The sequence below is a fragment of the Mytilus edulis genome, unplaced genomic scaffold (assembly GCF_963676685.1).
Source record: "Mytilus edulis unplaced genomic scaffold, xbMytEdul2.2 SCAFFOLD_1469, whole genome shotgun sequence".
Taxonomy (NCBI): Eukaryota; Metazoa; Mollusca; class Bivalvia; order Mytilida; family Mytilidae; genus Mytilus; species Mytilus edulis.
The window spans coordinates 5,819-24,337 of record NW_027267992.1 but is presented as its reverse complement, the minus strand read 5'-3'; the positions used below and the strand labels follow the sequence as shown (position 1 = coordinate 24,337).

General features: G+C 31.5%; 1 protein-coding gene across 2 annotated transcripts; it reads left to right on the top strand.

Annotated features, from left to right (window-relative positions):
• Positions 1–5,294: 5,294 nt before the first annotated feature.
• On the top strand, positions 5,295–16,937 carry LOC139506521 (uncharacterized). 2 transcript variants are annotated; one of them, XM_071295482.1, is made up of 6 exons: positions 5,295–5,390; positions 8,308–8,886; positions 11,593–11,748; positions 13,647–13,770; positions 14,645–14,827; positions 15,416–16,937. In XM_071295482.1, exons 3-6 carry the CDS (start codon positions 11,696–11,698, stop codon positions 15,605–15,607), a joined length of 552 nt encoding a protein of 183 aa, XP_071151583.1. In that variant the 5' UTR covers positions 5,295–5,390; positions 8,308–8,886; positions 11,593–11,695; the 3' UTR covers positions 15,608–16,937. The 2 variants fall into 2 exon arrangements, with proteins under 2 accessions (XP_071151583.1, XP_071151584.1); XM_071295483.1 differs by lacking the exon at positions 5,295–5,390 and adding an exon at positions 7,207–7,279 and having other exon boundaries at positions 15,416–16,358.
• The last annotated feature ends 1,582 nt before the right edge of the window (positions 16,938–18,519 follow it).

The window sequence follows — 18,519 nt, the reverse complement described above, 5'->3', positions numbered from 1 at the left end:
AATTACTGAGTTTCAAATTGGCTTTGTTAAAAAGTCCAGAACATCTGATCATATGTTTTTGCTTAAAAATCTGATTGACTCGGTACTTTCCACAGGTAAAAAATTGTATGCCTGTTTTATAGATTTTAAAAAGGCGTTTGATTCAGTCATACATAGTGGTATTAAATATAAACTATTACAGATGGGATTAGGAGGAAATTTTTACAACATTATAAAGAACATGTACAATGTTAGCTCAACTTGTGTCAAAGCTGGGAAAATTTTAACTGACTCTTTTAGAGTTAAATTAGGGGTTCGACAAGGTGATAACCTAAGCCCTAATCTTTTCAAATTTTTATAAATGACTTTCCATCATATATTGATAATGTTGATGATGATCTGATTTTGGGTGATACTAATATTAATTGTTTAATGTATGCTGATGATATTGTTTTGCTCTCTACCACATCATATGGTCTTCAATCTAAGTTAAAAAATGTTGATAAGTTTTGCTCTGACTGGTGCTTAAACATAAACACCAATAAAACAAAAATTTTAGTATTTAATAAGCAAGGTAGACTTATCAATGAAAAATTTACTCTTCAGCAAGTTGAACTGGAATGTGTACAGCACTACAAGTATTTAGGCCTTATATTTTCGGCTTCAGGTGTCTTCTCTCATGCAAGACAGGAATTGTACAAAAAGAGTCTAAAAGGCTATTATAAATTATGCAAAGATGTTATTCGTTCACATCCAAAAATTACTACCAGTCTACATCTATTTGATCACATGATCAAACCTATTTCTTTATATTCCTCTGAAATTTGGGTACATTTAACCCAAAGAGTAGTAAATTTAGAAATGATATAGTCTTAGATAAAATTTATTCAGATCTTGAACCAGATAAATTACACATGAAAATAACAAAATTTATTTTGGGTGTAAACAGAAAGAGCAGCAATTTTGCTGTACTCTCTGAACTAGGTAGATTTCCTATTTATATAAGTATTGTGAAAAAATCTACTGAATTATTATTTTAGAATTGAAAATATGCCTGAGGACTCTTTATTATATAAAGCCTTACAAACCTCTAAAGATTTAGATGATAAAAATCACAATAGTTGGTATAGCAGTGTCAGACACTTATGTAAAATTATTGACCTGCCTAGTAACTTCATTAATTTTAGTAAATACAAATTCAGAAAATGTTTACTTAATTGTTTAAAAGTATCCTATGTCAAATCTTGGGAAAATGCTTATAGCCAAAATAGCCAAGGAAAACTAAGAACATATTGTCAGTTTAAAACATCATTTTGTAAAGAAAATTATTTAAATATCTTGAAAAATTTTGATTTGAGAAAAGCTATCACAAAATTCAGGATTTCATCTCATAGACTTAAAATTGAAACTGGGAGATATTCCAAATTAGAAGTTCATCAAAGAATTTGTGATAAATGCGATTTAAATAAAGTGGAAGATGAACTTCATTTTCTTATAGAATGTCCTGTATACTCTAAGGATAGAGACATGTTATTTGATCTGATATTTAAAGAATGTAAAAATTTTTACTCCTTGAATATGGTCAATAAATTTATTTGGCTATTAAACTGTGAGTCTATTAATATTTTAAAACAACTTGGCTATTTCTTATCAAAACACCTGCCTTGAGTAAACATTTATAATATAACACTGGATACTGTAAGTAATATTAAAATGTCTAACTTTTTAAAGCATACTGTTTTGTTGTTTTGCTTTATTGTATTTGTAATTGTTTGTAACTATATATTGTCATGAATGTATATGCACTATGCCCCTTGAGGGTACCTCTTATGGAAATAAAAGATATTCTATTCTATTCTATTCTATTCATAACTGACACGATAACCATTCTGTCTCAAACAAATCGGGTACAGAATCTGTGAAGCCTGACTTTATGAAACCAACTTCAGTGGTTAAATAATTCGACAGCAGCTTGAAGTATGGCATATTTTCTACATTACAAATCGTTGTGAAGACGACAAAGATGAAACCACTCCTCCGTGACTTAAATCCACAGGGGCTTGTTACAATTGCCGGGTTTACTATCCATTACGAACCCTTAAAAAACACGTGTTTTTTTAGGGGTTCGTATGGATAGTAAACCCGGCAATTGTAACAAGCCCCTGTGTTTAATCTTCATGGATATCTGTAAACACGCCTGTACGGTACAGTAAAAGTTACGTATACTTCAACGTGTTGAAGGCGGTCATTATATAGTAGAAGTAGAAGTAGAAGAGAAGGGCTCATATGAAATGTTAATGGATATAGATCATGCCAAATCAATAAGAAGCAACCCTAACTACACAAAGATGTAGAGAAAATGAATGGTTAGCTTGAAAAATAAATATACTCTCTCTATATTAAATCTATCTTCGATTGCAATGAGTATGCTCCTTTAGGATAAGGGGGGCTGCCCCATTCATTGCAATTATTCTCTTTCTTACAATATTAAATTATACCCAAACTGTGTGGCCTGTGTGAATTCAATTAAAACATGTCCTTAGGAGCTATGCTGCCAATTTTTGATATGCATTAAAAACATTTCAGTACAGACCATTTACTTTTAATGGGGTGCTTTGGATTTCACCCCAAACTTTAGATTTCTTTGGTTTTCATTAAAGCCTGGCAAAAATATAACCTTATCACATATAATTAAATATTGTTAGAAATATGAAAACAGTCGAATGTCTTAATACTTTTTTTTCAAGTTGCCTTTTTTTTCAATTGAGGAAGATTCAATGGTTATGTTTTTTTTATTAAATATACACACTCTTTAATACATTGTCTTATAAGTCTTTAATATCTACATTTTTCTTATGAAAATACTCTACTCATGAAAACATTCTAGTCAAGAAGCATACATGTCTGAATATATTTCTTTAAAACAGTTCTAGTCATAATGACATTCCTTGTTTATAAGTGTTCCAGTATTTAATAATTATACCATATTTTATGTCATAAATTGGATAATGACACTATGTTAAAGTTTCAGTTTTGGTTAAAAAAGTTTTTTATCTGAAAATGCCTGTTCAATTGATGTTGGTTTTCAGCATGTCCAGTGTTTGTTGTTTTAAAATGTTTTTTTTTTCTTCACAAGAAACTTGGTTTAGTGTAACTGCTTGTTTAAACTGTATTTTGGCTGATAAAATAAAATATTTTTCCTACCTACCGACCCTTCAGTCTGAAGGTACAGTCGGAAAACTGCAAACAAACATATTTTTAAGGTTGGCCTTAGGTTGGTTCTCTCCGTAAAATATCTAGTTTGCCTTTGGAATATACAACTATGGTATTGTCAATAATTTCAATAACGGCCGGGTACCAATGTAGTCTTTGCTATGAATCTATTCATATTTCCTTCGCTATTTATGAAAAATTAGTTAACATACACATTTTTAAATTAAAGAAAATAAATGTTATCTTTGATATATCCCTGAAAAAAAATATCGCAATCATAAATGTTGAGCCTAAGATATCCAGTGCTGAATTTAGTGCTAAGAATGTAAAGTAACCTAAGTAATTTATGGATGCAATTTCGCTAAGAGCATCCAATCCCAATAGCTACCATGCCACTATGCTAGCTTATACAATCGCTCCCCCAAAAAAGACATGGTAATACAATGGTTTGACTTTCAATGACCCAACTATATGAAGCAAATCAAAAGAGATAACTAATTGGAATAATCTATGCTAATTAAAAACAATAAACGAGAAATAAATATGGGAGCAATCACTGAGTTATGATACTCTTGATTTGGGACAGGCACATTAATAAGAAGGATGTGGGGTTCAATAGCAGAACTAAGTTTGTACATATTACCGCCCATTTCTAAAGGGTAGAATGTATCTGGCATAGTTTGTCCCTGTCTTTAGGTTAATATAAATATGATGTAGCATTATATTATTGTGCTTATTGCAATAATCATTTTCATCTAATTCTAAAAGGGTTTTAATTTTGAATAGACATCAACACATAAGTTTAAGCTATATATATACAATGGATTAGCGTCGATTCATGAAGATCAGAGCATTTGCCTTTCTGGAACATGGTTTCTTTCTCAAGAATCAACACCGTCTTATTCGTTGTATCTATACTTCGCAATGTTTTTACTTAAATTTGTTCAACTATAAAATGAAGATTAAAAAAAAACCACAAGTGACTCATTTTAAAGAAATGGTCCATCATAACTTAAGGTCACAGTCCACTGACATGGGTGAGCTTCGAAATCAATTATTTCCTAATCTTGTTTTATGAAATGTATATATGGGCATGTTCACATGTGACATGTATGCGCTAAAAATTTAACACGAAAAAAGCAATTCACTGGTAAAACCTTCAATCTGTGCAATTTCTCCGACAAACATTGTCTTTTTGCTCTACTATAATAAAACAGTTTCTCCATTTTTTTTTATATAGTAAGTCTTTCTATATAAATCCTTCATTTCTCTTCAGTGAAAAACTTTATAAAAAATATAGAGCTTAATGGACAAAGAAAAAGAAAATAAAGAAAAATAGGCATAAAAAAAAATGAAAGAATATAGTAATTGCATGGGTGCTGATATATATATAGGAAAAAGTAAAATAACAAAATACTGAACTCCGTGGAAAATCCAATAAACAGCTGCGCCATGAGCACATAAAAAGTCCGTCACTTTTTCAATAAAGTTAAATAACTTCTCAATATCATATCACTGAAAATTAAATTAAAAAAAACGTAAGTGTGGACAACGGACGGACGGACAGACAACGGTATATAGTACGTCCGTCTTAGACGGAGACGGGTGTACTAAAAAAGGAAAGTCCTTGATCAAATGGCAAAAAAGCTCAAACACATCAAACAAATATTCATGACTTGGTATAGCTGCGGAACCGTAGCTCTTAGGTCCTTATGTTATTTTTTGACTATTTGCGGACGGTCCGCAAATAGTCAAAAAATAACATAAGGACCTAAGAGCTACGGTTCCGCAGCTAGACTTGGTACAGTCATTTTCTCATGTAGAAAATAGAGAACAATTGTAAAAAAAAAAAACTAAAAAAAAAAAATAGAGAGAATAGAGAAAAAATACCCTAAATCAAAGATTACAGTTGTGAATGACCACCCATTCAGACACTTATATGTAATATAATTAATGAACAAACAGCTCCACGATTCTAAACTCGAGTAAATTAACTTAGCTAAGCTTTATTAAGTCACCCTGTAATTTCTAAAAAAAAGAATAACCGAAACAAAGTAGTCTTTTCGGTGTTAGGTTATTCTTTTTTGTGGTATTTTGTAGAACCAAAACTGGGTTTCTGTTCACTAGATCCTGTTTTAGCTTCAACAAAAACATAAACAAGTGCCCAGATAATTTATAGTTCGACACAATATTAGCAGGTTTGAAAGCTTATTTAAATCACAGATCTAGAGTATTGTAAAATGTTCTGTTGAAATTACAGGGTGGCTTGATAAAGATAAGCTCCCGTCGTGACGGGTCTTTACCTGAAGTAAACCTAAAACAAAAATAGCTAAAAAAAACAACCCAAACAATGAAAAAGTACAAATAAGACAACTTTTTCAAGAGTTGAAGAGACCAAATAAAACATAAAAAAAATACAACTATAGGTCACCATATGGCCTTCAACAAAGCCCATACAACATACTCGTAGTCAGTAGGAACAAGAAATTTTCAAAATGAATAGAATGAAAAATACTTGATGACATATGTGGAATTCCTTTTCGCTTTTGATTTAATGAAATCAGAAATGTCTAACATGTCTAAAGCCAATTTGTTATTTATATATCAAAAAAAATAATTTGATATGAATACAGCCTTTTAAATAATCAAACAATGTTTGTTCTAACTATCCTATTTATATAATAAATTTACAATAAAATTAAGTCATAATCTTGTATATTCTGTTTTTTTGCCTTTTCGAACAAATTGTAGTTTTGGAAGCGAAAAATTTTGCCCCAATTGGTGCCTCTATTTTAAAGTTAGCTTGATATACATATGCACAAGTCCCTCAAGAATAAGGTAAAGACACCTTCGAAACTTCTTTAGACTTTACAAACTGAATAAAGGCCGTAATCCGAAGTAATGTTTCCACGCAATTTTTTTATAAAATCTGGAGTTGTCTACCTTTGCATTTCTGTTCCTATTCCATGTATATAAAAGGCCTCAAAATAACAACAATTCAAACAGGAAAACTAAAAGCCTAGTTTATGTACTGTACAGTACAGTACAGTACAAAATAATGAACTAAAAGAAATATGTAACACAGCAACATACAAAATCTTCTGAATTACATGCTCCTGATTGGGACAGGCAAATACAGAATAAAGTGGGGTTTAACATGTAAGCTGGTGTCCAACCCTCCCCTAATCATGTGAAAGTTGTGCATCAGAACAATACAAGAGCTGAACAAAACAATAAACCAACAACACATTAACATTAGCAAACTTGAACCTCTCAACTGGATGCTCCTGACTTGGGACAGGCACATATAGAAAATGGCAGGATTAAAGACTCCCCTAACCTGTGACAGTGGTGTAACATATATACAGTACAACATGTAATTATAAAGAACAAACCATAAAAATTAATTGAAAAGGGCTTAACTCTTTACTTACAAAATTTATCAGATAGATACCAATAGAAGTACTTATAAAAAAAGTCAATTATCATGATAATGATAAATTAATGTAAAAGGACTTGTTACAAATGTATAAATGTGTAATTATACATGTATGCATAAACACACTTTCACTGAAATGGAAATACATTACCTTTTCAGTTTTTTAAAATAAAAAATCAATTTTGTACTATCTTTTATATTTATCATGTTTATGGAGGTCTTAAGAGAGTATGTACAGATGATGTACAGTACATGTAAAAAGTGTATGGGTAATTAAAGGTACATGTACATGTATGCACATTTGTAGACTGTTTCACTTAATTGATATACATGTATTTGATAAATAATCAGCAAGTGTAAAAGGGTACAAAATCACCAAAGAAAATATAATCATAATAATCATGAACAAATGTTAAATATTTTGGATAACTTATATAGATCATCAGTAAGACTGATTCTTATGTATCTTGACATGTGGTACATGTATGTAGTTGAACTGAAATTATAATTTTGATGGTTTGTATACAAATTATCACGAATCAATATGCTGTTAATTTTTTTCTTCAATATTGATGTTTAGGAGGAGAAATTAATTCCTTAATATGTAAAAACCTGTACTGAAGCCTGCGTTACTGGAAACAGGTGACGGTAGGGACTCATTCTATGTTTTTCATTAATCATGTTAATGCCCTCTGGGGAAACTGTTCTTGACCTTCTTATAAAAAAAACTTTCCTGAGCAAGTTTGTTGGCCCTTAATTGAACATATTAACCAACCTTCATTGTGGTCTATGATATAGGGATGTTAAGGTTTTGAGATCATCTTGGGTGTGCCTAGGTTACCACACAACTTGCATCATGTGTACCATCCTGCAGTTGAAACAAATAATCATACACATACTTATACATGTATCAACATTCTGTATAAATTTACACATGTTAATCTACATGTTTTTCTACATTAGCATGATTAGACATGTTAGATATAAGATTATATGCATTGTGAGTTTGAACCCCGCTAGTGCAGGTGCACTTGACTCCAATCTTACTTGACTAGGATTGTCAGTTTTCCTATAGGAGGTTGGTGGTTTTCTCCTGGAACTCGGCTTCCTCCACCAATAAAAACTGACCGCCACGAAATAGACTAAATAAAAGTGGCGTTAAAACACCAAAAATAAAAAAATAAAATTTTTTACAGAAAAAGATCACCAATTCATTGTGCAATTACACATTCCTGTATGATGTCATTAACAGATAGAATGTGCGCCTGTATCGCTGCACCTATTAAATATTCAAGCATCATCAGGATCGTCTTTCTGCAGGATAGTCTAGAAAGAATTCTGTTCTGAAGGGACTTACTTATCACAACGTGCTTCACGACTAAAACTAAAAGGAGGTTGACATTCAGAATTCTAATTAGATTTTTATTTCTTTAGTTTTTCATGCAGTATAGCCTTAGACTTTTTCAACCATTTACTCAACATAGGACCCTTGGTAGTAACAATGCCTACATTTTAGTCACATGGTGATGAAAGTCAAATGACAGATATAAGTAACTGCCGTCATGACCATATCTTTGAACTGGCATATTTGATTGCTCAGCTCAGATGATTGACACCTCAATTTTAATGATTCATTGAAATTAAATTATTAAATCCTTTTTTCTTGTTTTGTACAGTGGAATGGCATCTTCAAAAGAGAACTTTGATAACTCAGTTTGTCCTGAGTCTTCAAATCAACCAATGAAAAGATGTCGTACTGAGTCAGGAGCTTCCTCTGACAACAACAGCGAACAAGTTAAGTACAAAGGGAACAAGAAAAAACGCAATTCAGAAGTGGAGAACAATTTTGTCTCCCATCCAGAAGAGAGCATGCACAGTGAAGCAGACTCAGAAAAAAACTATTTTTCCATTGGGAACCCTGATAAAGAAAAACATTTCAGACTGGACGGCCATGGACCTATCACCTTTTAGAATGAATTTTGAAAAATGTGCAAATATAGAAGATGTGTTCTTCAATGGGCTTTCACATTTTGCAATGAAGAAGGAATGGTCTCCAAGAATTTTGAAATTAGGCTTCCGTAGCCCTGAAGACAAAGTCAAATGTGAATGTTTTCAATATGCAATTGATAATATCTTTAACATTGACTGTAATAACATTGATGAAATTGAATTCAGTGACCTTTCAAAATAAGGCATATAATTGAGGACGCTCATTGGATTGCCGACTATGTAGGAACATCAGATGTTAGAGACAGGTAATGACATTAACAGGTAAAATAAAAAGTTATGTTTTATAAAGTGCACAGTGTAAATGATGTAGTGTGAGATAAAACAGCTAAGAATGGAAGAGATAGATTCCCTAAGAAAGGAAGAAAAGTAAGCAGATTAAAATATTGAGATGAATTACTGTAAGCGGTTTATCATAAATGGCTTTAGTTATGGTCTGTGTTTAGGTCAAGTTTGAAGCAATTGACAAACTTGTACATTCAAATCATTCCATTCACAGTTAAACATTTTTGTCAAAGATTTGCTTATAAATTTGTTTATTATATACTTACATGTAGTAGTAAATACAGATAAATTGTATGTGTAATACAATCATTGGCAAGCGTGCTGTATCAGCCACCTGTGATGATATCGATATCAGCACGGTTGCAAAAGCTTTATCACACCTTTAATCTGTATGACGTCACGTCATCGATTGCAGTCACTGTTGCAAAGGCTTTCAAATCACTATTCTGTATGACGTCATGTTACATAAAAAAACATCTACTTCAGGAATATGTATATAATAAAGTGTATATGATATGGCTTTTTCAATATCACACACGCATATCAACCCTCAACCAATATAATCCCTCGAGCAGAGCTCTTGGGATTATATTGGTTTATTACATTGGTTGCAATGAATTACATTGATTTCCCAGTTAGATAAAAACCGATAATTTCACATGTGAAATAAACGTGGTTATTTCACTCTCTGACGTCATACAACAATAGGCGTTGTCAAGACGTCGATAACGTCGGATCAAAACAAATTGTCAATGCGTAGGAAAAAGATATAGTTCCTTACATTTTCTACATTAATTTTATAAAAAAAGCCAAATTTTGCCAATGTAATAAAAAGAATAACTAATCGCCGTATTTGAATATAAAAAATAAGACAACTTGTGACCGAACGCCGCTATGGATTAAACTTGTGCTGCGCACTCGTTTAATCCATGCGTCGTTCGGTCACAGCGTTGTCTTATTTTTGATATTCAAATACGGCGATTAGTTATACTATAAGTCTCGGGTTGATACGGATACGATATTGAAAAAGCCATATGATATTCTGTATATATATATACATATTTTATGAAGGTACATGTATATATATATGCAGATGACTTTTTATACGACCGCAAAAATTAAAATAAACTTTGTTGTATATTGGTATCACGTCGTCTGCGTCGTTGTCAGCGTCTTCCGAAGACGGATGGTTTCCGGATAATAACTTTAGTATAAGTTAATAGAAATCAATAAAAATTTTAACACAATGTTTGTTACCACAAAAGGAAGATTGGGATTGATTTTGGGGGTTATGGTCCCAAAGGTTTAGAGATTAGGGGCCCCTTTGGGCCCAAACAAGTATTTATCTAGTTTCAGGACAATTAGTTGTGTATTATTATTTTAATTGCTCCGATATTGTACCACAATGTTCATACCATAAAGTAGAAGGTTGAGATTATTTAAAGGGTTATGGGGCAAACAGTCTAGGAATTAAGGGCCAAAAAGGGGCCAAAAACAAGCATTTTTGTAGTTTCCGGACAATAACTTATGTATAACTGTATGGATCTCTCTGACATTGTACCATTAAGTTTTAATAACGAAGGGAGGGCTTTGATTTAGTTTGGGTTTAATATCCCGGAACATTTAGGAATAAGGGGCCGAAAAAGGGACAAAAGAAGCTTTTTTCTAGATTACAGGTAATAACTTGGGTTTAAGTGAATGGATCCCTCTGAAATTATGCTACAAGGTTTCTTACTACAAAGGAAAGGCTGGAATTGAGTTTTGGGGTTCTTGCACTAAGGTTGGATATAAATCTCACTGAAATATTAATTATACCACAAGTTTCCATACTACAAAGGGATGTTTATGGGGGGTTAATTATGGCTCAAATCATTAAGCAGTTAGGGCCTGAAAGGGGGAAAACAAGTGTTTTTCTTGTTAAAGGATAATTTAAAAGCAGTGTAAGGGAGGTAATGCATTTAAAATTTAAAGAATACTGTTATATATGTTTGATTACTTGATTACCTCCCTTACACTGCTTGTTTTCGAAAGTTTAAAGAAGAAATCTTCAATTGCACAGTATTGTGCAATAGATTTGTCAGATCTTTGACCACATTTATATTGTGACAAAAACCTATATCACATGTATGTCAAAAATTTGATCACAATCCAAATTCTGACAGTATCGATCAAGTTTGAATATTGTGACCAAATTTGCCCCAACTGTTCAGAGTTCGACCACTGCGGTCGTATAAAGCTGTGCCCTGCAGAGCACCTGGTTGATTATAAACACATGATAAAATATTAAAAAAAAATAAGTGATTAAGCTGTTGTTTGAAATGGTGGTTACTGGATAATAACGTGTGTACTTATTTCATTTCCTATTCATCATGTTCATAAAGAACTGAACCAGAATGTTTGAAACCCGCATTTATTAGAATACTTTCCATCTAAAGTCTAATGAAGACTAAAATTTTCAACTTTTCTGCTTTTTGCTGTTTTCTGTATTCTGCAAATTACATGTTTTTTTCCTAGTCTATGCTTGCATTTTGCTTTATATAAAAATACTGGTACTTGTTCATTGTTTCTATGTAAACATTTTTTGTTGATATTCACTGATATTATAATATGTTTGACTAAGCTGTTAACAAAAATGGTTAATAACTGTTTTATTTTATTTTGTTTTGTAGAATTTGCAGAGAGTTGTCTTCATGCCTTAAGGTTTTCATATGGCAACTTTCATTTGTGGTTGGAAGACAAAAAAATGACATATTGGAAGGAGTGTCAGATGGAATGTTTCAAGAACTTTTTGTTAATTTTGCAAGAATTTTTAGCTTGAATATCGTGTGAGTAATCATTATATACATTTGTAAGCAATGATGCATGTTTAGCTTCAAGGAGACAAACCTCAACTTATAAAATAGTCAAAAAGTATGCTGTAGTCATAGTGAACAATGGTGTAGTTTAATTTAAGTTTTAAAACACAACACATGTATGCCAACAGAATTCTGTGTATATACATGTATTACACATTACACATACATTTAAATGTACCGGTAGACACTGTCATGACTACATCGAAGTCTGTCCAAAGTCTATTACATTTTATACATGGATGGTAAAGCTTATTTTTGTACAATGTGTTTGCAATTTTTATTTATTAATTGTTGTGCTTGAACATTATTCTCCAAGTTTTCTGAAAATGATAGAAAGTTACGCAGATCTGTTTTTTTAGTTCGTGAAATAACGATTTAATTTGGTCTTTGTCTAACGACACAACCCCCCTTTTTGGAAATTGTATGATGATTGCATGCATTGATCTGCATTTTATGTTTATAACAGTTGAGCAATAATATTTCATAGAAGTAAAATTAAAGAAATGTTGACAAAATAACATACCAAACATATTGTTAGAAAGGTGAAATTTATACATTTGTTTTTATATGACCGCAACAAATTTTGGTGATCTTATAATGGTATGATGTTGTTGTCGTCTGTGTTGTCCGAAGACGCATTTGGTTTCAAGACAATAACTTTAGTTTAACTGAATGGATCTCTATGAAATTTGTTAAGATGGTTCAATACCTTAAATGGAAGGTTGGGATTGATTTTGGGGATGATGGTTCCAACCGTTCAGGAAATTGGGGCATAAAAGGGGCCCAAAACAAGCTTTTTTCTGCTTTGGGGATAATAACTTGTGTATAAGTATTTGAATTGCTCTGAACTTTAACGGCAATGTTTAACACCACAAGTAGAAGGTTTTGATTCATTTTGGGGGTTATGGTGCCAACAGTTTAGGAATTAAGGGCAAAAAAACAAGCATTTTTGTAGTTTCTGGCCATTAACCTGTGTGTAAGTGTATGGATATCTCTGACATTGTACCAAAAGATTCAATATCACAAAAGGAAGGCTGGAATTGAGTTTGGGCGTAATTACCCAATTCATGTTGGAATTGGGGGCCAAAAACAAGCGTGTTTCTAGTTTCCAGACAATAACTTGTGTTTAAGAGTATGGATATCTCTGAAATTGTACTACAAGGTTCCCTACTACAAAAGAAAGGATGGGATTGAATGTTGGGGTAATTGCTCAAAGGATTGATTAAACAAAATTTTTGGGGGGGTTCCAATTATTTTAAGGGATTCAAACTTTTTTTTCAAAATTTTTCAAATTTCAAATTTTTTCAAAATTTCAAGAAAAATCTTAACTGCAAGTATTGTGCAATAGATTTGTAAGATATTGACATTTATTTTGTGTCAGACACCTATACTATGTAAAAATTTTGATCACAATATAATTCAGACAGTATCAAGCTTGAATATTTGCCCCAGCTGTTCAGAGTTCAACCTATGCAGTTGTATTAGGCTGCACTCAGGAAAGCAATTTATTAATATATATTTTTTGGTCTTGAAAGATATTTTTTTCTTTTCCGACTGACCGACCCGACTTTTCCATGTGAAAAATCTGTAAACCAACAAATTAAAAAACCCTGGACAATATAGTATCCAGGTGTGCAACCGCCATTATCACAAGATTTTTAACTTTGCTACATTACTTTTGTTGTTTGGTGATTAAAACTTTACAGACTTTATATGGAATGATAACTAAGATTAATATAAATGTAAAATTTGTCAACTTTTACTTTTTTATGAACAGAATACAACGAATATATTGATTTTAATAGAACAAGATTCACAAATGGTCAAATCAAGCATGTAACTACATGAACATGTATCTCACTTTGTAGGAGTAGTTCAAGTGTTCCAAATTATCCATTGACAGTTTGTGGTAGAGGTTTAGTTGCCTGTCCAGATGCAATCTTATGCCATCCTACAGATACTGGTTTGGAGAAGATTTGTGCTGTTATAACGGTAAAATGAATGTGATGATTTTTTGGGTAAAGATTGCATTAAATGCAATCCAGCCCCTATGACATGATAAATCTTCTAAGGATTCTCTCTACTTTTGAGATACATTACACAAAATATAGTGCTTAGTCATACCTCATACCATTCTATACACCATATCAATGGACATTTTTCACATGTTACACTTGTCAAGAAAATTTCATAACTTTTGCAAGGTGCAATAATCTAATATCTATTCTAAAAATATCAATGATGTCATTAAAGTCATAATTGTAGTTGAATCAGCTACAACTAATGCTTTATACAATGCAATATTTAATTTTAAGTTCCACTGATAAATTGTAGCAATCTTTATTTATCCTTCAGTGCTTACAAGCACTTTTACTCTATATTTTATTAAATGGTTGAATAGATAACCTTAGCTGTATTTGGCAAAACTATTAGGATTTTGGTCCTTTATGCTCTTAAACTTCATACTTTTTTGGATTCAAGCATTATTGATGAGTCTTTTGAAGACGAAAAGCGCGTCTGGCGAAAAAACAAAATTTAAATTCTGGTATCTTATTCTATAATGAGTTTATTGGAAGAATTGGAAGATGACCATCTTCTTTTTATATACAAAATGAAAATAAATTTGGCATAGATGTAATATAATAACACTTGGATGATTGATGGCCATTTTTATGTTTACAATATTTGAATTTAAGAATAAAAACAAATTCTGAATCCATTATGTCTATCTTATAACATCATATATCATTCATATAAATATATATAATAAAGACAAGTTTGGATTTTTTTTCTTTACAATTATTGAAAGGTGATAGTGCTTTCCTCTCATTTTACCTGTGGCAAATTAAGATTTTTTTCACTTCAGGTGAAGCAATGCAATCAAGATGTGGACCTTGCAAGAAATTTAAGAGACTTACAGAGAACATCTTATTCCCAACAATTTGGATCTTCTCTCATAGGTCAACATGGTGGACAATTTCTGTGTACCTTACCATTTTCAGTCTTCGGAAATGATGGAATATATGGTTTCATTGTACAAGGAACAAATGTAAGTTTTTATTATATTATCAAACATATTGGAGGTAAAAGTGATTTTTCAGCAAGTCACATTATCCCTTAACTGAAAGGAAAGAATATTGATCAACTTCTTTTTTTCTTTCAATTCTTCCATTTTCTTCATCATATTTAATAATCTGTCTTTCATTTGAAGCCAAAACTATTCAAGTTTCATGTATTTTTTTTTAATACTATGTTAAACTTTGTATAAAAATAAGGCAAAGTGGTGTGATTGCCAATGAGACATCTATTTGCCATAGTTCAAGTGAAGTGGATTTAAGTAAGTAGAGGCAACTGTACTGCTTCATAAATGAGAAAAACCAATATTGTTTAGTGGGCTATAATGGTTCTGACATGAAAATGTGAAATTATTCAATTGAGTAGACATGCAGCATAATTAATAACAAATCAAATTACTCGTTTTTAGTGGTTAATGAGATTTACCATTTTACTACCTCATGATTCAAGATACTCAAAAGGAACATTCCAATGAAGGAAAACTTTGACAACATAAAATCAGCAAGTTTCTTGTGTTCTAAAGAATATAAATGAAACAAAAAAAATATGTTATATTTTTCAGGTGACATTGACATCTTTTAAACCAGATGAGGGTTATTATGACAATTTGTGTAATGGATGTTTACAAAATAAAGTAGCAACTGTAACACACAGTAGAACATATAATATTCTCAGAAAAGATGATAGAAAACAGCTTGTACAAACATTTTTGGATATCGGAAAATTACTGAAATTTGTCACAGATGAAGGATAATCTAGGGACCGATATATCATCCATGGATAGTCTACAGACCCAAGAATCTTTCAATGAGACTCAACAGACCTGAATATCAACCAAGGAAAGTCTACAGATCCAAATATCATAACACTGTCAGATTGTACCAGACCCTCATGGGTAGACAAGTCATGAAACAACACTGTAGTAGCAGTAGTTGTCATCATTACTAGCTATTGAAATTTTGTTATGAAATATGAATTCTTTAAAACACGTTCATCATTTTCTTATCTAAATTGAAGGAAATATAAACGATACAGGAATGGAGATATTGGACAACAAATATAAAGTGGAACTATTCCATTATAATATGAATTTAAATGAGACATGATGTATTAAAATGCAGTTTAAGCTCATCTTGATTGTAATTTGCAATGTTCACTGTAGCTGTATAGAAAAAAATTATAGTAAAAAAGATGAATCAATTTATAGCCCAAATTGGTGGCAATCAACTGGAAGATGTATATTTTACTAAATGTTTTTCCTGCCAAAACTCTCTTTTGATATATATTACTTACTGTATGGACAATAACATTCACAAATTTGAGAAATGTTACGTCTGAAATCATGACCTCAATGGGCCTCAAGTCTGTTCAATACAAATTTGCTATTTCATATATAATTTATATTGTATTTTATATGTTAAATGCATACACAATATAATCATTCTATTAATGAGTGAATGAGATGTTGGTGCAATAATCTTAATTAAATAAAGACAACAGAAGTGTACTGCTGTTTAATCGTCATAATTCAATTAAACCAAAACAAATCCGGGGACCAAACTAAAACTAAGTGAAACAAATCAACCATATCAGTAAAACAACAGAATAACAAAAACATTGAACTGCTAAAAAATCAAACACCAACATACATAGAAACAGACTATAAAATGCACCAAAAAACTTAAATATATGCAGTACTAGTAGAATTGTAGAAATATTAGGATTTGTTTAATTTGATTTTATATTTTGATTTTTTTTCTCTCAATCAATTTTGGATTGATGAACAGTGGTATAGATATAAATTGTACAGATTTAATTTCTACTTGGAGATAAATGAATATTGCACAAAACACTATATTCCATACATTCTATATATATATGATTTGTACAAATCCTCGTATATATATATGAACATATCAAGTAAATTTATCAATGAAATGTATACTGGGGTATTCAACTTGAGAAATGAGTGTATGTTTTAACCCTACTTGTAAATAATATTCCATGAATTGTGCATGGTGTATAATCTTAAAGTTGTTCAAAGTATCAACATTGTCATTATTGAAGTAAAATTTAGAATTGGAGTTATCTTCCTTTTTCAATAATTGGAGATTTCAATCTTCAACATGATACCACTTCCATCCATAAAACATTTTGAAAAAGAGGTTAGTAAATATAACATCAAGTCGACAAAAAAATATAACACAAGGACGTTGTTATATATGTATGACAAATGCATAGACCTTTTACAAGTTCTTCTAATGTTTCTCTGATGGCCCCCACCCCTTTTTTCAAAATCATGGATCCGTAACTATAAACAACAAACATGTAACTTTAATAAACCAAAAATTGCTGGAATGTCTTGGCAAGTTGCATTTTTGCCAAAGATTTCCAATCACGGAGATAAGCATAAGACAACTACTAACAATGAACACTTAGTAAAACAACGTAGAAGTAAAAGAAGGGATTGACTTAAATTTGACAATTCTTTACACTTAATTAATGAAATTAATTGTAATTCTAATATGACGTGCTTCTTTCGCTTTGTGAATAAACCCATGATTTATATCCAATAATTTTGTTTTGCTTCTTTACAAACAAACTAGAGGCTCTAAAGAGCCTGTGTCGCTCACCTTGGTCTATGTGAATATTAAACAAAGGAAGCAGATGGATTCATGACAAAATTGTGTTTTGGTGATGGTAATGTGTTTGTAAATCTTATCTTACTAAACAGTCTTGCTGCTTAAATTAATAAAAATTTACAAATTTTATGAAAATTGTTAAAAATTGACTATAAAGGACAATAACTCCTTAGGGGGTCAATTGACCGTTTCGGTCATGTTGGCTTATTTGTAAATCTTATTTTGCTGAACATAATTGCTGTTTACAGTTTATCTCTATCTATAATAATATTCAAGATAATAACCAAAAACAACAAAATTTCCTTAAAATTACCAATTTAGGGGCAGCAACCCAACATTGGGTTGTCAGAATCATCTGAAAATTAGAGGGCAGATAGATCTTGATCTGATAAACAATTTTATCCCATGTCAGATTTGCTCTAAATGTTTTGGTTTTTGAATTATAAGCCAAAAACTGCATTTTACCCCTATGTTCTATTTTTAGCTGTGGCGGCCATCTTGATTTGATGGCCGGGTCTCCGGACACATTTTTAAAACTAGATACCCCAAAGATGATTGTTGCCAAGTTTGGATTAATTTGGCCCAGTAGTTTCAGAGGAGAAGATTTTTGTAAAAGATAACTAAGATTTACGAAAATGGTTAAAAATTGACTATAAAGGGCAATAACTCCTAAAGGGGTCAACTGACCATTCCGGTAATGTTGACTTATTTGTAAATCTTACTTTGCTGAACATAATTGCTGTTTAACAGTTTATCTCTATCTATAATAATATTCAAGATAATAACAAAAAACAACAAAATCTCCTTAAAATTACCAATTCAGGGGCAGCAAACACAACAAAGGGTTGTCCGATTCGTCTGAAATTTCAGGGCCGATAGATCTTGACCTCATCAACATTTTATACCTCTGTCAGATTTGCTCTAAATGCTTTGGTTTATGAGTTATAAGCCAAAACTGCATTTTACACCCTATGTTCTATTTTAAGCCGTGGCGGCCATCTTGGTTGGTTGACCGGGTCATGCC